Source organism: Haliaeetus leucocephalus, unplaced genomic scaffold (genome assembly GCF_000737465.1).
Source record: "Haliaeetus leucocephalus isolate CR32 unplaced genomic scaffold, Haliaeetus_leucocephalus-4.0 Scaffold473, whole genome shotgun sequence".
NCBI classification, from domain to species: Eukaryota; Metazoa; Chordata; class Aves; order Accipitriformes; family Accipitridae; genus Haliaeetus; species Haliaeetus leucocephalus.
The window spans coordinates 2,681,856-2,706,842 of NW_010972909.1; the positions used below are offsets into that span (position 1 = coordinate 2,681,856).

The 24,987-nt window shown below is 45.4% G+C and overlaps 1 protein-coding gene across 1 annotated transcript in view; it reads right to left on the reverse strand.

The window, feature by feature from the left end:
- Nucleotides 1-14,579: 14,579 nt before the first annotated feature.
- Nucleotides 14,580-24,987, reverse strand: part of LOC104836629 (potassium voltage-gated channel subfamily KQT member 1-like) — a 504,398-nt gene continuing 493,990 nt past the window's right edge. Inside the window, exon 16 of the mRNA XM_010575314.1 lies at nt 14,580-14,735. Within this exon, the coding sequence (XP_010573616.1) occupies nt 14,580-14,735 (156 nt within the window). The remainder of the gene's footprint in view (nt 14,736-24,987) is intronic.

Genomic DNA, 24,987 nt, shown 5'->3' on the forward strand with positions numbered 1-24,987 from the left:
ACTCCAGGATTTTGAAAAATTGAGGCTTAAGGTTAGACCTGCGTTGAACATGGAAATCCATATTAGGTGTGATTTTTTGGAAAGTGTCAAGCCAGGAGACAAAGTGTGATGGATGCCCAACTTCCTCGGGATCCTCGGAAGAATCCTCGCCCTCGGCTGTGAGAGCAGCTACTGTGAGCTCCGAGCATTTAAAAATCATATCGCTAAAGATGAGGGTGGAGGGCTGAGATTTTCCAGAGCCTTTAAGAAGTGTTCTACTAGGCACTTGGATTCCTGTGTTATTAAGATGCTTTTGAAGCTTTTACCCAGGAGAGACTAACTTTAGGCACCCACTTTTGAGAATCTTAGCCAGAGGGAAAACAAACCACTGATAAAAGTTAGACAGAGTCTGTGTTTTGGAAATCTTCCCACAGTTATTTACACATCTGTGTATTATCTTGTATTGGTCACTGGTTTTTATATGTGTATGTGTGGTTTGTTTGGTTTTTTTTACAGTGCACCTACCACAAACCTCAATTCAAATACAACCCAAACAACCAGGCAGTCACTAGCATGTCGGGACCCTATCCAGGGTGCATGTTCTGTAGAGGATGAGCGCATACAATTTAAGCAACAGTCTCCTGAAGCACAGATGCACAATAGGCTGTCAAATGTTACCTGGCTCAGTTCTCATCGCGTGGCAAGTTCGCAGCTGCTCTTTGAATATTGAAGGTGATGTGGTGAGTGCTCAGTAACAGACACCAAAGCCAGCGAAGAAATCTGCTATTGCAGAAAAACTTGACTTTGACCTTTCCTCATAACTAAGCTTCTTCCCCCCCCCCCCCCCTTACTTTACATTCTTTTAAGAATTGTGAGGCCCCAGAGACTTGAGGGAAAATTCATACAGCTCAGGTCATTTTGCCAGTCTGTGCAGCCGTTCAGTCAGTAATAAACACTCTAGCAGGGCAATGATTATTAGAATAGTAGGGGGCATTCTAGCCAGCAAGCCACATGAAAATGATAGACAGTTGCTGAAATCAAGAGAACTACAAAGCAAAGGAACAAAAGCATAAGTAAGTGAATCATTAGGCTGGGCTCAGAGACGTGACATACCAAGTGCTGTGCCTCCTATAAATTTGGTGAGTTGATGATTTACCATAGCATGGCTTTTCAGTAAAGAAAATGAAAACTTCAGGAGGGCTCTTCAGTTCCAAGAAACAGCACCAAGAGAAACATACCCTTTGTGTCACAACAGCTGACTTGGTATTAAAAGCATTGATACCAGTGAATGAGGCTGGAAGAGGCTTCAGACTCTCTCATTCCTATTAGGGTTTAAAAGCACTAGTGCCAGATCCTGCAGTTCTTACTCAAGCAAAGCTCCCATTGATGTGTTCTTAATCTGGAAAAAGTCAACATGGATATTTATGGAGCTGTAGTGCCTAGGGGCTCTAATAAAAACTGTGCTAGACATTGTACCTATATTTAGTAGCAGCCAGTTCATGTCTCATAGAACTTGTGGTCTGCATAGACAAGACTGATAAAGCAGATATGGGGTAGGAATTGCTGTTAGTCCTGTTTTACAGCTGGGAAGTGAAGGTTAGAGATTGCAGGGGGATTTTCAAAGCCACATAGTGATGTTGGATATTTATTTCCCATGCATTTTAAAGGGAATTGGACATACAGATGCCTTGGTTGTGTTGAAAGGCTCAGCCAAACACAGGCATCCCAGTTTTGGCAGTATGACGGGAAGTCTGTGACGGATGTATAATTAGTTTAGATCTAGACATTCCAGGCCAGTCTGCTACGCCAAGAACATCCATTTTTGGAGAGAGTTTGCCTCAAGTTAGGGCTGCAGAATTCCGACCTATGGACAATGGCTGCCATCAACGTATGGCTATAAAACCAAATAGGTCAGAAACAGAGAGAGAGGGAAATGGGAACCCACAGAACCATGATTACTCTGAAACCTCCTTTGTCTTTGGTGCATGTGGCTGTCCCTTCTTGCATTTTGTGGAAGCCACCTGAAACCCACCAAACCTTGACTGCATCGCAACTGGATACCTAAGCCCAGGCTGGTTAGCTGTAGAGAACGCCTTCAAGTGAAATTTGGCAACTGTGCCTGGAGCATCTAGGTCCATAGAAACCTAACCTGTCACAGGAATTTCCAGGCCAATGGCAACCACCATGCCTTGGAAAGACACCAACAAGGCAGAGAAAAGAGCTTGGAAAATTGGAAAGGGTTCAGAAAAAAGCTCACCAAGTGATCTGAAGCCTAGGAATCTGTCTTAGGTTGAGAGTCGTCAGAAGCTCCATGTATTTTACTCAAGGAAAGACTGCAAAGTGATTTAGTAGAAACATCAGTATGGGCAGTGACTTTTGAAAAGAAGCAAGGTGATTTTTTTCGTAATTTATCTGACTGCTACCTGTGAGATTCTGTGACTGAAAAATGCCCCTGGACAAATTTGGGCACAAAATCTTATTTATTTTGCAAAAGATTAATTTCACCATTAAACCAGCAGATTCTCCATCACTGAAAGATTTGACAGCAAACCTGAAGCTTTTCTCAAAGCTGTGGCCTTAGCCAGGCAGAAGTGTTCAGTTTGATCCAGGAGTTACTTTGTGAGGAGCAAAGGACAAGAGTGAGGCAAGACGGTCGCTGCACCTTTTAACTCAGAAGCTGAGAAAGTCAAATAGAAAAAAGAATTTTTATCAGCTACTGCCTTAAAAATTCCTGTAGTATTTCCTTAAGGTTGCATATTTCTTGTCGTCATACACAAGACTTCTTGGATCGGAGCTCTTGCAGCCTCCTGCAAATTTATTAGCTAGCCATTTCAGACTAATGAAATCAGTCAACGTAATGGATACAACGCATACCTAAATATAATCAAATTAAGAATGCAGGCTCTCTCCTAACTTTGGATGAGATCTGGAGAGGCCCCAAACAGGATTGTCTAATGTATTTGAGGTCACTATGGGGCCCGATTTTCAGAAGCACTTACTGTGTGGCCATCATTCTTCTGCTATTTGCGTCCCAGCACAGGTCAGCATCCCCTGCGCTGTGCTCTTTGGGAAAGGTGGTCTCATTCCTGGTCCTAAGCCCTCAAAAAAACGGTCCCATGATTTGCAGATGCTCTTCCCAACAGGATTCAGCTCTTAACAGAAATGTTGTGACTTAAGTCTGCCGGTACTGAGTTTGCTCTTACTTGAATTTCCACACTGGAAGCACTAGGTCTTTAAAGACTCACTCATTTCCAGTTCTAGCTTAAACAGAAGTTTGTTTATATGTGAGTATTATATTATAAAAAATCAGATAAAAACAACAGCAGAATAACAGTAATAATAAAACTCTGAGTTAGCAAAACAAGGGGATCAGATGCATGAGTGAAAATAATGAATTACACCAGCTTGTGAATACAGAGCCACTGTACTTCCATTTTACTCCGCATTTCACTGCTCCAAAAATGCCCACTGTCTTTAGTGGACAAGCCCTCGATCCTATAAAAATGAAAAGACTGTAACTTGTCCTTTTAATGCCTTTTTTTCCCCTCTCCTAATGGATCATCTGGAAAATAGAAGGGCAGAGGTTTACTGCGGGGGGAGAAGGGAAAAAACCCAGCATCTCCCAGAATACCCATCCAGCACCCCATGAACATCGAGAGACAAGCAGGGATGCCGTGCGCCGTCAGCTGCTGGGTTCCCCTCCGCTTGCCTCCTCCCCACCTGTTCCCAGGCCCCTCTGCAAGTGTGAGATGGGATTTCAGCGAGCGGAGTCCTGGGAGGGGGGCGAGCCGGGGGGGCCAGGAGGCAGAGCACGGCTGGCCGGGCTGACACATCCAGGATGAAATGTCCAGGTGCAGGGGGGAGGAAAAAAAAAAAAAAAAAAAAAAAGAAAAAAAAAGAAGAAGAAAATAAAAGGCTCATGCGTGCATGCACACAAATCAATAAAAAGTGTAATGCATCTTTCTTTAATTAAATCCCACCCTTGAATTCGCTGGGCAGCCCTGGCCGGCGGCGACCTCTGCTCCCCTCCGGTTTGTTGACTGGCACAGCTGTTAGTAAATCACCTGCTGGTGCGGCTCTCTGGGGCTTTAAAGGTCATCTGTCAGCGGCTGCTGGGGAGAAATAAAGAAAAAAAACAGAACCAAAAGTCTGGAAAAAAAAAAAAAAAGGCATTTTATGAAAGCCAAGCCGTTTGAGCACTCTGCGTCCAACCTTTCCACTGTTTACCTTGCTGGCACCTGGGGGCGGAGGGGCTGTTTTTATTCATCCAATTCCCCTTTCTCTTGTCTATGCATTTTTCCAAGTTTCCAACTACTTCTATAATCCTTTTGTTTTAAGCTTTTCTTTCCTGCAGGGGAATCCATAACCCCGCTTCAACAGCTCTGCTGAGTCCCCGAGAGCCACACACAACTCCCTGTGGGAGAGGGTGATGTTGCTTGGATGCGGGGGGGAAGCAGAGGATCCCTCCTCCCGGCACCCCTTTCCGCGCTCCCTTGCCCCCCAGCACCCGGTGCTGTGCCCTGACGTGGCCGGGCGTGCAGGACGGCGGTGGTGGGAAGGACACGGAGTGCATTTCGCCCTCTTCTCGGGCTTTGGCTGGTAGGAGCTGCAGTCAGGAGAGGTCTGGAGGATGCCCCCATGTCCCCTGCTTCACTTGGGAGCTGGTTTTAAGCTGCGGGGCTCGCCCTGTTGGTGCCCGCCTGAGCCGTGCTGCGGCTGCATTGCAGCCATGCCCGTGCCATGTACCCCATTGATCTGGAGCCGTACCTTGACGTCCCAGCTTGACCTCCTTCCTTCTTCACCACCCTGGACTTGGCAGGTGATCGGGGATCTTGGTTGAACCCGCTCTGCTGGTCTTGCTCGAGTCCTGTGGGACTACGTCCTGGTGGGTGAGAGCATGGCCTCTGCCGACCTTGTTATCGCTCCCCCCGGGCATCTCCCCTCCTCACGCATTGCAGCCAGCCCTCATACCCCCTCACTCCCCGCTCCAGGTTACTTTAGGAGAAGCCAGAAGAAGCTATGCAACCTCAGCCTGCTGTTTCATTTCCAGTGACCTGTGGCTCCAGGGCCCCAGTGCTTCTCCAAACCAGTCATGTAGATAAGGACTGCCTATTGAAAGCCAAACACATCACTTCACCCAAATTGGAGAGTGGATTGGGCGGAGGGGGGAGTACATGGAGCAGTTCTGTCCCAGGACATGAAAAAACATGATTGTCATAGGTGATTCCTTGTCACAAACCACTCCTTCAGCTATTTATGCTTGAAGGGATAAGCTGGTTTTATGCCTATTCAACAGTTCCGCTGTCACCTTAATTTTCAGCTTCATGCAAAACGTTGTCGGTGAAAATGATGTTATTTTTACAAAATGGGTACATGGAAAAGGCCCAGATAATTTGGGAGCTTTTTTTCTGCCTGATAATTACTGACATATTTTCAATAATTTATCATTTTAACTCAGCACTGAACACACAGCAACCTTCTCAGACTTTGATCCCAAGCCAGGCAGAATGTGCAGGTTCTGGTGCAACTTCAATTTTTTTTGCTTTGGGTTCATTCATATATTAAACTCAAAGGGAAACTCAGGGATCTGAGAACCCGCTCAAAGCAATGCCACTTGCAAAACTGATTGCAGTCATTGCGCACCTCCATCATGTCTGTCTCTGTTCGTTTCCAAACACATGCATTTTCTGTGGAATAAAAACTACTCTCTGCCATTGCAATATATGGGTTTTGCAGGCCACTGGACAATTTTGACTCTAATTCAGAGCTCCAGTAAGGTTAGTGAAACTAGGTCTTCTTTTAACCTACCAACTGTTTATTCAGACACATGGTAAGAGACATCAAGCCAAATTCATTTGTGGTGTAAGTCTATTGCCTCCATTAGATTCTTACCTGCATTGAATTTAGCCTGCTTTGACCACAGACCCATCAAGCACATAACCTCTCAGTGGTCTGTGCCTCTGCAGCAGTTTTCATTCTTGTCCCTAATGCTCTTCCTTGTAAAGCCCGTGGAGAGGAATGACCATAGGCTGTCAGCTGCAGCCCTTTGGACTAGAGCTTGGTTGATGCTGATGTTTATTGCTATAGCTTTCCTAATGCAATAGCCTTCCTAATCTGGAAGACTGGCTTAACTGGACTGTTGTGTGGGGAATAACATGATAACAAAGAGGAGAGGAAGCATCAGGGCAGTAAAAGAGACATACATGGCCCTGAGGATGGGGACTTTGTTGGTCTCTTACTGCACTCTGCTAGTCTCTGACCAAAGCAGTAGCCTTCTGGGAGTTGACCAATGGGGTTGGTGGAATCCAAGAGTGATGACACTCACGGTGTAGCCAAACTGAAGAATTTGGTGCAGTACTGACGTGTCACAGGAGCTGTCCCTAGCTCTTCTTGGCCTCCTGACCTGCTATCAAAGAGAAACTTGTACTTACAGTACCAACCATTAGAAGTAGAAAGGAGAAAAAAAATCAGTAGTTGGCAAAATCATTTGTTTAGCTTGGAAGAAATGAGCTGTTTAGTGTTTCAGAAAGGGGAAAATTCTCAGCAAAGAAAACAAAAAGAATGAGGACACTGCATCAGGCAATTGCCCTTCTGTTGCAGGAATAGTGCACGGGTACTTCCCTTTCTCCCGCATCTTGATGATACAAACCCCAGCTCCTCCACTAAAAACATTAAGCTACTTGAAGGGCCCTACAGACCAGGCATGGGATGGATCTCTCTCTGCATCAGAAATGGTTAGGATTTCTCTCCATGAGAAGGACTGGGGTCATTTGGATCAAAACTCAGAAGCTACTTGCAAAGTCTCCCACGTCACCAAACTTCAGGAGCGGATTAGCTTCATGCTACGCTGTAGGACATGACAAAGGGCAAGCTGTAGGCAGAGGGGAACCAGCACACTGCCTTTGCCTGCTCTCATATCACCTGCGGTGTCAGAGATGACTGAACTATGAGCTGGGTGAGCCTTAACAAAATCATTGCTCACCTGAAAAGCAGAGGCCAGGAGATGTGGTGAGACCCCGCTCCTGTCCCTTCTGCTGCTCAAGGACTCTGAACGTCTTGGCAGCAAGTGGTACTTATGGGCATCCAGTGCTGTGCTTATCCTGCTGTAAGCATTTCCATCTCTCAGGGCATGCTTTATTGAGCATTCCTTTTGTCTTTTGGCAAAGAAAACAGCCTCTTAGACCTTTTTGGTGAGGGTTGTCTATAACCTGTGAGTTGGCCAGAGGCTGCTTCGTTTGAAACACCGGGGACTTTGCTTCTCTGTAGCTTGGTCCTTAGGTAAAGTAGGTGTAAAATGCTACTAGGTATTTGGCTGTGTTTAGGCTCTCCTAACAACAGACGTGACAACCCAAGGTACACGGCAGTAAAGAAGAAAAGCTGCATTGTAGCTATGCATAAGAAGTACTCGACAGGTATTTTTGAAATGTGAATTTTCTTTCCCCTCTAAGGCTGAGGTAAGTCTCAGGCAAATGCTTAGCAGACATTGCTCTTGAAAATTATGATTCTTTGGTTAAACAAAGAACAACCTTTGCCAGTCTGATTGGACAGACGAGCTACAGCAGTTACATTAATCACAGAGTTCAAAAATCCCCTTCCCTTCAGCGCTCTCATGGAGTTGGTCCCTTCCCCGCAGCTCCACCCACCCCAGAGGGAGATCAAATAACATCACGAAGATGAGTTAAAATTCTGTTCACAAACCCACATGTACCAAATCCAAACCCTGAGACGAACGGGTGCTCAGCCAGGAATCTAAGCAGAGACATTGTACTTTTACGGAGTCATTTGGGAGCCACTGTAAACCATAATAAGGGCTAAACACAACATAGTAAGTATTTTGGCAAAACAGCTCATTGTAGGGAAGGCGTTCTTTGCCGGTTTACTCTTTCGCGTCTGACAGACTCTGTTTACGTATGACGGGGAGAGAGCAGGAGAGAGCAGGAGAGAGCAGATGCACATCCCCAGCACCAATAACATCAATATAATCCAGAACTTGGGGTTCCCTGGAGGTTAGAAAAGCATGTGGTATGCAGTGGGAAAAAGGATAATGACCATTGACAGGAGATTCAAAAAGTTAGTTAGACTTTTTTCTCTCTTTCAGTGTTTAATATTTCCAGCTACTTTTGACTGTCTCTTGACTAAGAGGTTGCTTTAACTAAGAGAAGAGGTTGCTCTTCAGGTAGGCTGAGAGGAACTCAAACCTTTTCCTACCAGGGAGGTAGAACAGTACCACTGTGTTTAGTTTTGCTGTCTGGGTTCTGCCTGAGCTAGAAATGATGCCTGAGAGAGATCTCCACCTGGGCTCTTCACCATGCTTTTCCTGGGCCATTACAATGATTTTAGCATGTGCTCCTTCAGAATACTAAATAATGCAATTTTGATGACCGAGATTCTTCACCCGATGGCATTTTAGTCCCTAAACCATGCATTTCTTTTTAGACACATTGTTCAGACTGTTCAGAAAAGTGCTGAATGAACCCTGCCATTTAAGGCTCCATGAGCTATAGCACATCCTAAATATATTTATGAGTACAGACCCTTCAGGGCTTAGGTTTGAAACATCAGCAAGAAGAGAAAACCGCTTGAGGTACCGAGAAGAGGCACCAAAAGAATCCTGCTCATTCTCCATACCCAGTGAGCTGGGAGCTTAGTCATCACCCTACGGAGGTGAGAGGGACTTCCAGCACAGGCTCCTCTGGCGATGCCAGGGCAAGGCAGGTGGATGGAAAACCTCCAGGGCCACTAAATGGACCCATTTCTGAAATGGGCAGTGGTGGCTGGAGAGTCTTTTCTCACTTTTTACTCTCCAGAGATGGAGAGAGTGTTCCAGATGAGGCAGCAGATTTCTGATCTGTGACCCATATCGGCTGTTTTGGGGGCACAGTTACATTTCCTCAGGCATGAAAGCCCCTGGCTGATGAAAGCTGAACTTCTTATCTCCCTCACTGCTGCAGCCTTATCATACAGAGGACTTTAATCCCACATATCACTTCAGAAATATCGTCATTAAAGATCTGCCTATACATTTTGAGATAAGATTGGTTCACGATAGTATTACTGACTATGTAATTATGGAAATGAGAAAATAACCCCCTCAGGCTTTATTTAATGACTTCTGAGCATCTTGCATCATCATAGGCAGACATCAGGCTTCAGGATGCCATGCATTATTAAAAGGAATGTGGAAAATCTTGTTTTGGTTGGTGTCGATGTCTCTAGTAAGGGAGGACACCATGTATCTTCACAGTGAAATTGAATCGGGTAGAAAAACATGTGATCTTTTTAAAAATAAATAGCTAATCTTTACTTGATCTCCTGTACTTCTGTCTTTTGATGCATTGGTAAACTGCATTCCTGACAGCCACCCTTGCTGATACTGTGGCCTTGAGAGACCTTGGCCGCCTGGTCTATGCCTCTGTTCTGAATCAAAAGACAATGTGGGACCGTTGCAGACCTGGCTGCACAGTGCAGGTAACTTCACTGAACCATGTTAATTCATGGTATTATTACTATTTTACTGATGCGAGAAGAGTTGCTGTAGGAATGAGCTTGCTGAATGTACTCTTTGGTCAGCAGTTAGTTAGGTGTGTGATGTGTGTGCTGGACTCCCAGCATGGAGAAATAATGAACATCAGTGCACTAATGTTAGTAGAAATGGAGATGAAAACACACAAATGGACTTCCCTGGGAATACTTTCTGTAGTTTTGCCTCATGTCAGAGCCACTGCTGAGAGGGAACACTCGTTATCACACCCATTTTTACAAAGGGTAGTAAGGAGGACCCTGAGAACTGCTGACCAGTCAGCCTCACTTTAGTGCCCAGCAAGATCATGGAACAGATCCTCCTGGAAGTTATGTTGAAGCATATGGAGGACAAGGAGGTGATTAGAGACAGCCAGCATAGCTTCACCAAGGGCAAATCATGCCTGACTGATCTAGTGCCCTTCTACAATGGAGTGACTGCATCAGTTGGGCAAGAGCAAAAGATGTAATCTACCTGGACTTCTGTAAGGCCTTTGATAGGCTCCCCCATAACATTCTTACCACTAAATTGGAGAGATATGAATGGAATATTAGAAGGATAAAGAATTGACTGGATGGTTGCATCCAAAGAGTTTCAGTTAACAGCTCAATGTTGAAATGGAAACCAGTGACAAGTGATGTCGCCCAAGGGTCTGTACTGGGACCAATACTATTTAACAACATCTTCATTAATGAAATGATTGAGTGCACCCTTAGCAAGTCTGCAGATGACACCAAGCTGAGTGGTGCAGTTGATACGCTTCAGGGCAGGGATGCCATCCAGAGGGACTGTTACAGGCTTAAGGAGTGGGCCCATGTGAAACTCATGAAGTTCAACAAGGCCAAGTGCAAGGTCCTGCAGCTGGATAGGGCAATCCCCCACATCAGTACAGACTGGCTGATGAATTGATTGAGAGCAGCCCTGTGGAGATGGGCCTGGGGTTACTGGTAGATGTAAAATTGGACATGATTCTATAATTCTATAATACTATGATTCTATGAGAGGAAATGGCCTCAAGTTGCGCCAGGGGAGGTTTAGGTTGGATATTAGGAAAAATTTCTTTACCAAAACAGTTGTTAGGCATTGGAACAGGCTGCCCAGGGAAGTGGTGGAGTCACCATCCCTGGAGGTGCTCAAAAAATGTGTAGATGTGGCACTTCAGGATATGGTTTAGTGGGCATGGTTGATGGTTGGACTTGATGATCTTAAAGGTCTTTTCCAAACTAAACAATTCTATGATTCTATGAGCAATGTGCGCTTGCAGCCCAGAAAGTCAATCATATTCTAGGTAGCATAAAAAGAAGCATGGCTAGTAGGTCAAGGGAGGTGATTCTCCCCCTCTACTCTACTTTTGTGAGACCCCACCTGGAGCGCTGCATCCAGCTCTGGGCCCCCCAGTACAAGAAAGACATGGACTAGAGCATGTCCAGAGGAGGGCCACAAAAATGGGAGAGGGCTGGAACACCTCTCCTGTGAAGAAAGGCTGAGAGAGCTGGGGTTGTTCAGCCTGGAGAAGTCCTCTGGGAGACCTTATTGTGGCCTTTCAATATATAAAGGGGGCTTCTAAGAAAGATGGGGACAGACTTTTTACCAGGGCCTGCAGTGACAGCACAAGGGACAATGGTTTTAAACTGAAAGAGGGTAGATTTAGACTGTATCTAAGGAAGTTGTGGGTGCCCCATCATTGGAAGTGTTCAAGGTCAGGTTGGACAGGGTTTTGCACAGCCTGATCTAGTGAAAGATGTCAGTGCCTATGGCAGGGATGTTGGACTAGAAGATCTTTAAAGGTCCCTTCTAACCCAAACCATTCTATGGTTCCATGATACTCACAATATTCAGAAAGATAATGCACATAAATTTAAATTCTTTCCAATCACATGCAAGAATTATGGCAAGTTTCCCTTAGAACTCTTCCAGAAGACACTATTGGTAGTGTTTCATCCAACAGATCCATCCTGCAGTAAGCAAAGTTTGCGAAACCTGCAATAGTGCACCTGATGGTTTTCTGATACTGTTCCTTGATGGGATCATATCATGACTTCATAGGACTTGTATTGCAAGAGAACTCCTCAGGGTTTTGGAGTTTCCTGAAGGTCATCCCTATGTTTCTTCCCTGCTCTTTCCACTTCATTGTTGCTACATGCTCAATGACCTAGCTCTGATGCTGGTACTGCCTGTGTAGTGGATGGTAAGGCCTGACAAAAACACATCGAGTAGAAGCCAGTTCTTGCCTTGGGAAATCATAGCTTGCTGCTGAATGTTTGCTGATAGCACACCTTGGTAGAGGGGCACTCAAAATACTCATGACATGCAAATGTAGTAATATGCAGTCTGTTCACTGTGCAAAACCATCTCTGCTCAGAAGAAGGGTCAGGGAGTATTACCAGATGGTCGCAGCAGTGTTACTCCTGGATACTTTTACCCCTGGGCAATCAGAAAGATTTTGCTAGATATCAACTCTTGTCCTAGCTGTGGGTGTGGAGATTTGCTTAAGTAAGGCTAAGCTATGTTGCTTTTATTGTTTTACCATTAATCTCAAAACATGGTGTGAAAAATGGGTCTCCCACCAATCTTCTTCCTTCCTCACTGCAATTTGTTCAGGCCACACCCTTATCTCTTCATCGTGGCAATAGTGATGGTCGCCGACACGTGTTGCTGGTGCTGTCTGAACACGTTATGCCACATCGCAGTGTTCGCAGTCACCTGCTGTGAAGGGGATGGATGGCCAGCACTGCTGGATTTTCAAACCCTTAAAGGCTCAGGCGCTGGCCTCAGTGAAGACTTGCTGCAGAAACTTTGGCTTGTGTTTAAAAAAAAAGGCACGTGCACGTGCACACACACGCATGCACACATTCTTTTTTTCTGAAGGGCCCACTGTGTGCCTCTTCATCCTTTCCTCCCACCCACTCATCCCTTCTGACGCTCTCCATAGCTGAGACCACTTGTATTTTATTTAACTGAATTTTCCAGGGAAGGGCATTTAGTGTGTTTTCCAGGCACTTCAGAGCAGTAGGTGTTACTGTATGTACAGTGCCTTAACACTTCTATTGAGACTCATTAGTAAGTAAAATACTGTTGCATGCCTCAGTCCACCAAAGACTGACCACGCATACCCTCACACAAATACCTGCAGTGCACCCGAAGGAAGTTTCACCTTCTGTTGGCCACAGAAGTCCCTGAGCCCTTCTGCTGAAAGCTGCACTGCTCGTCTTCTGAACCTCGGTGGCAAAGGGACCTCCAGGGAGATTTTTTACCTGTAGCTGATGAAATAGTTCCTACCCTTGGTGGCCAGTTGCCCTTTTAGCTCTGAGTGGCCAGAGTCAGTGAGGTTATATGAAGGACCGTTGCAGAAGCTCATGACCCTGACTGAAAGCCAGGAGAAACTCAATGCTCTGACAATGATTATTTACCATTTTCCCATGTTACATGCTGTATTTGGTCATGTTCAGTTACTCTGTAGTAATCAGACAAGATGGAACGGCAGCTTGTCAGCTGATTTAATTAAAACCACATTGCTTTTTTTTTTTTATTGCCTCTCACACATCATTAATATTCTGTCTAAGACGCGCCTGCAATCTAAAGATTGGAATCAGTCTCATTGTGCTCTTTCCAAGCTTGAATTCCCAGACACACAAACCTGGGAAAGAGTTTTAAAGGGACAGGTAATAGTTAGAAGCTAATTTGATTACATTGAAATGGACCAGTCATTGGTCCAAATAAATGCTTATTAAGGGACCAGTCTTTCAGGTTGCTTTTAAATGCAGTGCAGGCTTTGCTTCCATGGATATGAGTGGGAATAGAATATATTTAGGATTTCCCAGGAATCAGGTCTTTGCTCTGCAGACTTCCGCTCATTCAAATGGTTGGTTATGCAAATATATTAAAAAGACTTGAGTAAATAACACTGCACCCTTTTTAGCTTGGTTTATTATTTACATATTTAGCAACAGTGTTGTATCGTCCTTTTTCTGGAATGCCAGGTAAGATCCATTTCACAGTGACAGTATGTCAGCCAGCATATGCACTCGATTTGCAACCAGATTACAAGGGAAAAAAAAAAAAGTCTAGCATTTAAAATTCTATACAGCAGTTTATTTAAACAGCCATTAACTTTCATCAACAGTATGTGCATTTCTGTTTTCTTTAAGAAACCCTGCCATTCTCAATCACAGCTGCAGCCTTCCTGCAGCACCCTGTTACTCAGTGACTTGAACTGAGCTTTACAGATATTTCACAGCCAATTACCGTACAGGTTTCTTACGTTAAAATTAAGGCAACTGGAGTCAACAACCACTGCTGAATGAAGGTAAAAGCTTGAGAACATTTTGCATAACAGTCATCAGCGTAGCTGATAGCTATTACAGTGTTCTTGTGCAGTAAGCCTACGCAGATACTATCTCTCTTGCCTGTCTGTTCCAACATGCATCTCATCTCATTTGCAACCCTTTGCTTTAATTAGCTGAAGTCTTTGCTTCAGCCTTTCATATGTCAACCAGCCTGTATACACTTCCATATTTTTAATCAGTAGCCTGTTGTCTTTACTTTGTCATTCGCAGTAGCATATAAATCTGCCCTTCTTATGATCCTCACTGCTTGGTAGAAGTCAAAACATGCTGTTTAATTTTCCTGTTCACTGATTTCCATTTGTTTCATGTTCAAATGCTGGCTCTTTTCCCCCTTTTGGGCATGCTGTGAGCATTAAACTTAGTGATTAAATGCCAAAAAACCAGTCCTTTTCCCCTTCCGCGCCCACGAATGGGTCATCCTAACCCTCGCTCGGATGCTTTACCTCAACAGCGCGCCCCGTGCGTGTGCAGCGAGCCTAAATGGGGCTGGCTGCCCGGGACCGCCATCGGCTGACAGAGGTTAGCTAACGATGGCTAATTAAACAGGTGCAAAACTTATGTGCCCTCCTAGGGTCGTGACTGTCTTCCTGCTGCTGCTTCTCATTTTTTTATTTAATCTACTACAGCAGAATATTTCATTTCACCCACCACACGGCCGAATCCTGACACACCAAGACTTAAAAATAACCGGACGTAAAAGAATGAGAGGGTGACATGTGGCTGTCCTCCGGCTTTCAAATTTTCCGGTTCACTGGGGGGGAATCCGAGGTTGTCTGTAGCTGTCTGACAGGTGGGGTGGCTGGCCCTGACATCTGTGCCTGTGGCTGATCCCCAAACTGAGCCTGGAGCGTGTTCAGGATGTCATCCAGCTTCTGGTCCATCTGCACGACCTGTTAAGGAATCAGAAAGCAGACGAGCTGTCAAATGGTCGCACGTGCTTCTGGTGAGAGGCATTCACTGGCCAAAAGCTCTGGATGGATAAAGCCTGGCATGGAGTGTGGGCGTCTGAGGAAGACCAGCTCCTCTGAGTTTTGCCTAGCCTGTTGCTCTGGAGAGATCGAATGAGGCTACGAAGTCACAGGGAGGGCTGTAAAGCCGCGTGAAGCGGCAGCAGAAGGACGGGACGTCGGTGGCCCAAGGACTTGACCCCTTGAGTCAGCCATTTTGTCTCTCAGCCTTTTCCCAGGGTTGCCAGCTTCTCTCGGCGATGATGCATCCTGCAAATATCTGCCCTGAAACTCTCTTTCGCTCTTCGGTTTATGGTGAATGTTTTTTCCCACTACCTCTCCCAGCGCTTCACCACCCTTAGTTGTAGGACATCATGCTTTCCATTACTGTCTTGGGAAACGAAACGGCTCCCCTCCCTTCACACTGTAAATAGATGCCTCTGTGATACATGTTACAGTCAGAGATCCTACCAGATACGGTGTTTATTCCCATGCATTGTTAGGAGGACAGCCTACCGAAAACCACATAATAATACCAATGACTTCATTAAAAAAAAAGAACAACTGTTCTATAGGAAGCTTGACGTGCTAATCCCTCCTCTCATTTCTTTGCTTTCCAGCTGAAATTTCTCAGGCATAGTCCCCAGGCAGGGGAGTCTTTTCTAGTTATTATTATTTTTAAGTAGGGAAAGGCAAATCTGGATTTTTTTAAAGGGACGCTGCTCTCACACTTCCTACTGCTTTTGTGACATTCTGGCCTTTTCTAGGAGCGCCAAGCAGGCGTTATCCCGTTGCGCTGCCAGGGCTTGCCTTCACTGCAAATGGCGTCCCGCTCACCCACTGGGACAGACTGGGGACTGGTGACTGCTCTGGTTTGGTCTGATGGCAAAACTGTGGCCAGCATCGTGTAAGCAACTGGGATTGCTTCTAATAATGCTTGAATACAGTGCAGCTTTGTTTAATAGATGAGCCCAAGAAAAATGAGCATTTTGAAGAACATTGGATAGTTCACTTTACAGTTATCTGCTGTGAAACTCTGAGCCTCTGAAAACTGTGATCTGTCCCAGTGGGTCTAATAAACTTCGATAGCAAACCTTTTAAAGTGATATCAGATCTAAACTGAGCTTTCATTAAAAAGGGAGACAGAGAGAATGAGAGAGAAGGATTCCAGCCTTTTTCTGTGCAAAGATAACTTTGGAAATAGCCATTGGCAGCATGGACTGAAAGTTTAGCAGGCTGAGATTGCTTTAAAAACCAAGGCAAAGAAAATCACCTTATCCGCTTTCCCCTCCTCTGCCTTTTCTCACTCCAAGTGTCGCTCCCCTGGGGGCCCCTCAAACCTCGAGGTACCAGGAGCTTATTCATGTTATATCATTTTGGCAACCACTGTTCTCTCCTATATACAACCTGCCGGGGGAAGGAGGAGTGGAGTCTCTCTCCTACCTCACGGAGGGAGAGATGTGCTCGTCTCTCATTTCTACTTTCATGCCAACCGTCTTCTAGTAGAAGAGCCCCTCTCCCTGCATCTGCTTTGGTGTGGGTGTGGGTTATCTGGGGCACTATTTTTAAGCAGCAAGGAGGGAGTATTTAGAGGGTGGGTGACACGGCATAGCCCTTCACTAGGATTTCTGCCCATGGGCTTTCAGGCTCATGGCCGGCACTGCCCGAGCCGTGACCGGAGCGGGCAGGGCAAGGTGTGTGGGCATGGGAGGATGGGGGCTGCTCACTGCAGCCCCCCCAGGTCCAGGGCGGTTGGTGCCAAGCCTGGCTTGGGATGAGTGACAGTCAAACATCAACTGGGGGAGATGCTGACGCTCTCTGGTTGAGGGGAAGGGATGCCAGCAGAGGCTGTGCCCGGCAGAGGAGCAGCCGCTTCCCGGCCAGCCTGACCCCATGCCGCCGGCGGCATCTCTGCCTTTTCCTGCATCTCATGAGCTGCTAGGAGAGCATGGTCGATGCTGCTGTGGTAGGTCTCTCTCTCTGGTGTGGTCACGGACAGAAGCACTGACAGTGCTCTCATCTCGGGCACAACAGCTACACGTTCTGCTCAGCATTAACTCGGTTGGCAGTCTGGAAGTCACTAGTGGTTTAAGGGTTAAGCAGCATGGAATTAATTTAAAAACCACAGCATTTATTTTCTCCTCCATTCTTGAAAAGCCTGTTTGGCTGATGCTGGTAATGACTCAACAGAATCTTTCTTAAGCAGAAGCGTTGCGCAGAGAGAAACTAAAGCAGAACTAATACATTACAGTAGGGTAAAAAGAGGTGTAGGCAGGGAAATGGGATCAGGCAGATGAAAGATCTTTTGGGGCTTTCTTTTGTGAGGCTTTGTTGATTTTGATCTGCACGCTTGATCTTAGATAAGCTATGCCTGCATATTCCATGTCATTTAAACTTGCTGTATTTCTCTGTATTTTGCCAACTCAGTGAAAGAAAGTGATGTAGAATAATTTTATGCACTTTTCTTTCCAGAAGAGGAGGGTAGAGAATGTAAATATTCATTTGTAGGGAGGGAAAATGAGAAATTGATACATAAGGGAGTAGATTACACTACACGCTGTCACACCTTCCACATAAGGATCTGCAAATATTTCCTGAACATTAACAAATGAAGCTGCTCAGTTCTCCTGTGTCAGCCGTATACACGGGAGGGTTTTAGTGGTTATTTTTGAGATTAGAAGCAGGACCATGCAAAATTAAGTGACCCATAAGAAGATGTGGTCAGGGGCAGATCTCTTCTAATTCTTAGCTTTGCGTTTTATACACAGGTTCAAGCCACCACTTTCTGGCTTCAGATGCTCTAAAATATGCCTTACTTTGAACATACAACTAGACTGGTAAAACTTTAGTCAGAAAGACAAATTCTTAGGTATCTTGTCGGATTGGAGCCTGTTAAAAAGGGGTCAAGTTTGGAGGCTGGTTAACTGTGATTAAGGAGTGACAAAAGGAAAGCTATGGACACTTCAAGGCTTGACTGAAGTCAGTAGGATGACTTGCAGGGTTAGGAGACTTTTCACATGGGTGCAGGTTTTTCACAAGAGAGTCCTGGTTTTAGGTTTCTCCAAAACCACCTAGCAGCTATTACTTTCCTTAAGCCCAAACGGAACGAGTTGCCGGTTTTGAGTAACACACCCAGGCAAGCGTGCGGGCAAAGGGTTAAATTGTGCAACATGTTTTTCGGCTGAGTAAAGTGAGAAGCCATCCAGGGCTGGCTGCAGAGTTTCCAGAGAGATGTGATATGGCCCTCGCAGGCTCTGTGGAGACAGGTGAGTTTGGCAGCTGTCCACGGGCAAATGGCAACAAAACTTCTGTTCTCCCACATCACAAAAGCGCTCCGGAGACGATCTATAAAATTGTTAAAATGCTTTTATATCCTTTCAACTGCCCTGTAGAAAGGAGACTTGCAAAAGCAGTTTAGAATATTACACTGTTGTTATTGGGGCTATGAGGTGAGCTGAAGGAGTGTTGAAATGTATATTCATTTTAACATCCCCCCGTGAAAGGGGGCTGGACTCCATGGTGACATGCAGGACTGTTAGACAAATAAAATGTCTTGCAACCAGCTCCAGTGAGTCACAGCAAGCCATGAACGGGAACTGGGTCACGCAACCTGTGGGACGCAGGGCGTCTCTGCCCTTCACCTCTGGCACCAGGTTGGCTTTCAATACCTATGTGCCGTTTGAGGTTGCTTTTGAGCCTCTGTTTGTGAAAGCTGGTGTCTCTAAATACCTCCTTTTACCTCGGTGGGCTCCTGCTGCAGAAATGCCTTGTGGAGAAGGGGACCCTAGGAATGGCAGCAGCATGGAGGAGGAGGGCTGGATCATGCTGGGGATTTGCCAAATGCTGGACAGATTCCTAACTCCCCCGAGAGCTTTTTTTCTGACATGTTTTGCACACGCACACCATAAACAAAATGCACATGTGGAAAACTCAGTTGGAGTAGCCACATGGTCTCCCCCAAATCCTCTCACTTTAAGCCAGAAATATCCCTCCCCCCAGGTTTTGCCTATCTTTTTAATATGATTCCTGGAGGCTGGGAGAGCCAATATCAATTATGCACACAACACACTGACTTGAACTCTTTCCAGAGGAGTAGCAGAAGGGGAAGATGGTCTGCTGGAGCACTGAAGTAAATCTGTAAACCCACAAATACACTCATGTGTTGCTAAGTGGGTGGAGCTTTGTATCAAAAGCTAAACCCCATAAATCAAATAAAGTTGCTGTCACCTCCTTAAGGCTCTGCTCTCTCCCTGCCTGTAGCAGTCCTACATGAACTGATCAAAATGGCTGAGCTGTACAGCCTTCGTGCAGTTGTCTGCAACGTGTCTGGGCTGCTGGTACTGGGGATGCAGCACGACATGGAGGAGCGAGAGAAGACAGCCCAGTTTGTGTTACCAATCAAAATGTCATGGAGCAACAGCAAGTTCTGCTTTTGGTTAAGCTAGATTGACTTTGGCTTCCTGTTTGCCTCACTCAAGTGGGGAAAACTATGAAGCTGTGCCCACAGGACAGCCCAAGGTGTCGTGGCGGGGTGGAGGACTGGAAGAGACACTGCGTTGTTGAGCCCCATCCCCTGCTATTGGAGCCACTGTACGATAGGTGCTTTGGTTCTGGAAGCCCCACAAGACACCCAGGCTTCCTCTCCTCCATGTGCAGTCCTCATCCCACAACAAACTGCAAACCTAAGCATGGATGACCAAGAGCCATCAAAGCACAGTGGACCACAGAAGGCGAGCGAGGGCATTCCCAGAGTCTCTGCGAGGTGTTATGTGATATTTTCCAGCTGACACTGCAAAGTCAACCACACCTGGGGCCAGAGCTGCCGCGGCCATGCAAACACCACATCCCAGCCCAGAGTCTCCGAACCACCAGAGTCCTCAGTTCAGCCCACTGAACACCCCTTCTCTAGCACTGGCCCAACTTTGGGCTCACAGGTTTACCACCACGTAGACATGTCCCCCTAAGACCCTACCATTTCCCCTCTTTCCAACCTTTGCTGCAGCTCCTGGCTTCCAAGGTAGCTAGAATGAAGGAGGATCCACTTGCTGCAGCTCTGACTTAGAAACACTTGATTTGAGGGCTTTAACACCAACTGCTTGGAGAAGAGTCATCTGATGGGTAGGATTTATTTTGTATGGAGAGAAGAGTGTATGTGAACTTTTGTCTGCCATGAGCTATTCTACCTTGCACGTACTTATTTCTGAATATTGCCAGCTTGTTATCTGTGATAGGTCACCTAAGGTCTAGTTCACAGGAGAAAATGCTATCAGTTTAGTAAAATCAGATGTGATTTAGCTGAACTAGTGCAATCCATTTTATGGATGCTTCCATTTCTGCCTTGTGTAACATACTGATTTAGCTTAAGCTCGTTATCCAGAAATTCGTGCCATTTTCTCGTGTTGACCAGGTCTGTCACATGATTTTTCTTCTCATACCAGATGGTGGACTGATTTGATTAGATCCTGTAAAGCCTATGTTTAGCTTTATGTGCACATCTGGTCTTGTAGCTTCTCTCTGCCTACAGTTACACCCAATTATTCAAACATACTAATTGCCTATCATACGGTTCGAAGTCTGAATTGTTTATTTTAGGAATCGCTTTATTTTTTAGCATGTCCCTGAGTGGATTCATTGCTGTCCAGAGACTGCTGATTCTGGGAAGGGAAATCTTTTCTCTGCAGCACTGTGTGCAAAACTGCCTCCCTCTCACCTTGCTTCTCCCCTGTTAGAGAAACATCATTGAGGTGAAATGCTAAAGCCACCGAAACATGTTTTTTTTGTTGTTTTTAGCATAGCCAGACAATGCAAATGTTGATGTAGCCTGTTGGTAGCTGTCTGTGAGGAAGCAAATGGCCGCACTGGCCATTAGAGACCATGAATAGCTTGGGGAGATTTCTCTTGTGCGAGGTGCAGCTCTAGTGCAGCCTCTGTCAGCCTGGTCCAGCAAAGTGCTTATGGATGTGTTAGCTTGAAGCATGTGAAGATTCTTGCTGAGTTCACCAAATATTTAAGTGCTTTGCTGGACCGGAGCCAGAACGGTCAACAGTTTGCAAGACTATACCGTTAGGATAAGCTTTTGGAGTCTCCTGAAGGACTCATACACACATATGCACAGAAATATACTATTTTTCAGGTCTCTGAGGAGTGATAATTGGCATCTACCATGGCATCCTTCATGAAATGACTTTGGCATCCGTATTAGCAGAGACCTAGCATTGAAACAACAACAACAACAAGAGGGCTTTGATGAACAGGCTCCCATTAACTGGCTGTTTTTGGGATGAGTTGTAACAGATTTGGAATTGGCCTCAATCCTAAAAAGATGCTGTATCCCAAAGCAAGGTTGCCAGGTGGCACGTACACAGGGAAACATCTCACCGTGGTGTGTCAATGTCTCACAGCCAACTGCCAGCGCTCCCTGCCCCAACACTGAGCTGTGCAGCTCCTCGCTTCATTCTGCTGAGGGTGCAAACAGCACAGAAAGACCAGCTTCAGTCGATGGGAGCTTTTGCCACTAGCCTCAAAGGTCAGGCAAACAGGTACATGAGCAGAAGCTACACAAAGCCCACTTCCATGACAGCCTATTGTTCTGGCAGACCCAATTCTCCATGAACACCAAAAATATATTAACCACCAAACTGTCTTGTTTGACTTATTCCGTGTACCCCTTAGCAGATATCGGTTGTTTATTTTCATTCCATGAAACTTATCTAGATAAGTCCACAATTTTCCAGGCCTCCCTTCCTTTATCCCAAACATCCCCACCCGTTCTTAGGTCAGGTGTTATAACCTTTGGTGCCCTAGAATATAGTAATCTTTATTTTAAGTCTAGCTTCATTTATTTTGGTTTCCATCTACCTTTCCTGTTTAAATGGAAACACAAAGGTCTATCCCTCTGCACTTTGTTTCTGGGGTATTTCCTGTGGGTACCCTCTTGGTGAGCATTATATTTTTATATTTCCTATGCCACAGTTGCACTGATGAACTTCTGCAGTAAGACCTGTGTCTGTGGTTGCTGCTTCTGGTGTAAGATGCCGTTCGCTTAATTGCTAAGCAGCTCTCAAGAGTTCAGCCCTGGGTTCCTAAAGCAGGCCTGGTCAGCACACAGATTATGTTAGCAGTGTTACTGCTTCAGGGAAGGTGTGATATTTTTCTTTCAAATGAATCCTGGCTTCCTAAGCAAATGAGGTTTAGCTGATGATGTATCTGTGTATATGGTGCCACAGCAGCTTTGGAGTAAACTGGCCGGCTTCACACATTTGCCAGAGAGTCGGAGTCCTTTTACAGATAAAAAGTTTGGACAGATTTCTGAAAGTTGGGCACTTGTGCAGAAGACAGACATCCAAATTAGTGCCTCATTGAAGGAAAGGCAGAAGAGGAAGGTGAACTGTATTATTAGACCCTGGAGAATCCACACAGGATGCCCTGACCACAGGAAAAGCTTTATTCAGCTCTTGCCCCTTATTAGCCTCGGATAATCAACCACAAAATACAGAGCCACAGGAAACCAGGCAGCATAATTTCTACTGCTCCCAGAAGTACTTGTTTCTAGCTGAAGAATTCAAGTGGTGCCACTCTTTGAGTGGACACAACGGTAATGTTCCACAGCTGCCGTTATGCAGCAGCTCTCGGCTGCTGGCTGTGCTGTAACTACTGCCAGAGCTTGTCTCATTTTAGCTATTTGCACATGCACCTGTGTGTCTGTTTGCAGCCAGTGCTTTGAAACATTTGGGTTTTTTCCCCTGATTTTCCCCCGGTAGGTAAATCAGACTTTGCAGAACTCTCTTTCTCTTGATTTACATACATAAATGGTTATTTTTGTTGTTACAGGATGTTTCATTCTTTACTCCCCTCCAGATCCTGCTCAGATCCTCCCTGTAATCTTGCCATCTCTCTTTGCGACATCGCTCTTCAGCCGCACCCTGGATGACGCACTGCCATTTCTCAGCTCATTATATTGTGTGGCTACAAGTCCTGCTGCAAAACCAGCGTGGAAAGAAACAACACACAAAAATAACAAAGCTAGTCCAGCCTCAAAGGTGGATATGCAGCTACTGTGAGTCACACCTTAATTTCACAATAAAGCAACCTTGGAACTTATGCTCCCAGATGCTGATTAATTTAATTTTTAAATCTCTAAACAATGCTGGACAGAGAGAAACAAGAAAAAGAAAATGAAGTACTGAGTATTTAAATGGTGCCAAAGGAGCACTGAGAAAGAAGTGGCCCTAACCTTTCTTTCACTAGATGGATGCGATAAGCTCAGCATTTTAGATGGGTGTGATGAACTCAGTGTTTGTGCCTCACCTAACACTTTGAAGAGATGATATCAAGCCTTCTACACTCGGATTGTTTTGCCTTTACTTTTGCTTTTTTGAGTTGTATTAAATTCCTCCATGAGAACAAAATCTAACCTCACCAGCCTTATGACTAGACAGGCTTCACCAGTTCCTGTAATGGGGAGGACACTTTGGACTGTGCTGCAGCTGGTTTGATTCTTCTCAGCTGAGTTGCAAGGATTACATACTGATACTGAAATCAGCGGGTGAATTCCCTTAATCCAGGCCTACTGACCTGACATCCACCTAAGGTAGCATCTAGTTAGCACAGCTGATGGACTGTGTATGACAAGGTTACATTTCTATGCCTTATCACAAGTATTGATACACAACTGCTCTCTATTGGTACTTATACACACAAAGCTTTACTTCAAATTATCAGTCCATCTGGTTTTATAGGCTGGCAAGAAAGGCAAATAGAGATGGAGAGAGGGAGTGTTATTATTGGGAGGAGCACAGGCATTATGGTGATGGTGATCTAGATAGCAAGACATGTAGGTACTAGAAATGTTCCAGGCAGTTCTTGTCGGACTAGACCAGAACTTCATAAACCCAAGCTCCAGTCTACTCCCCAGCACAGCCTTCCTGCATTGAGGACAAATCACTTCCTGGATGAACCTCATCAATTTTTGTTAACCACATGAATCAAATAATCTGCCATTTCTTCTCTTTCTGACATGAAATCACATGAAATTGGATACGTTTGAGTCTTGGTGCAACACAGAAGACACAGATGTACAAAAGATAAGAGTGATCTAAAACAGGGACTGAAATGTTGGCTGTAAGAAGCAAGTAAGTTGTATTGGAAAAAGGAAGATCAGTCCCTGTTGGAAGAGGACAGGAGGAGAGAAGATGATGGTTCTCCTTTCTCTTTCCTACTGTTGGCTCTTTGAGGATTGAAATGGACACGGCAGAGCAAGGCTGGAAGTGTGGCATGGTGGTCATGCCAGGAAAAAAAATTAATCGGGAAGAAAAAGGATGATTGTCTGGAGATCAGAGGGTGTCACTGGGAGGCCACCATCTGGGCTTCTATTTTCAGCTCTGCGAAAGAATTGTCATACCATTTAGCCAAACCCTGTAGCAAAACTAAGGGCTGGTCCGTGTGCAGATTTGTGCTGATGTCAGGAAATCAAGCCTGTGTCTGGACACTCATTTTGATGTGCCCTATTTCGGTGAAAGTGATGAAGTAAGCTTCATAGGAGCTGACTCGTAAGGGTCTTGGAAAGTGAAAACCGTACCTTTGCACTATGCGCTGTTGAAAAGGGTGAATGAAAACTTCTGCCCTTATTTCTTCTCTACTCTGCAGGGGCCAAGTCTCTAGGGTCATCTTTAAGTAACAAGTTCACTGAAACTCTCCCACCCTTTGAAGGATGCCGCAAGCCTTGCTTAATGCACACAACACAATTTGAGGAAGAAGCTACAGAAGCACAACGTGGTGTTATGTATTTAAATCATGAGGATTACAAAACACCATTGTTTGCTCATTAAAACACAGAAACCCAAAGCAAGTAAAATATTATCAGACAGTGCTGATTGAGGGCGTAGCAGTTCTTGATTCTTACTGATTCAAACATGCTTTGCTGAACCCTTTGGTTTTAGCCTGTCTGGCTTATCTGTCATTTGATGGATTTTACTAGCTCGCTTGTGTATACGAGGCCTGATTAACAGCACTGCCACACACATATTTTTAATGAATTCTTGAAAAAGTCACGGTGAGTGGGTGGACTCTAGACTGTCTGGTCCGGTTTTGCCGCCGCAGTGACCTGACGTTGAGGGTGTCTGTCTGTCTGTTCAGCCATACCAAGCCACAGCATTCGGTCCCAGATCAGCAAAAGCCACAGGCATAAACTGTGCAG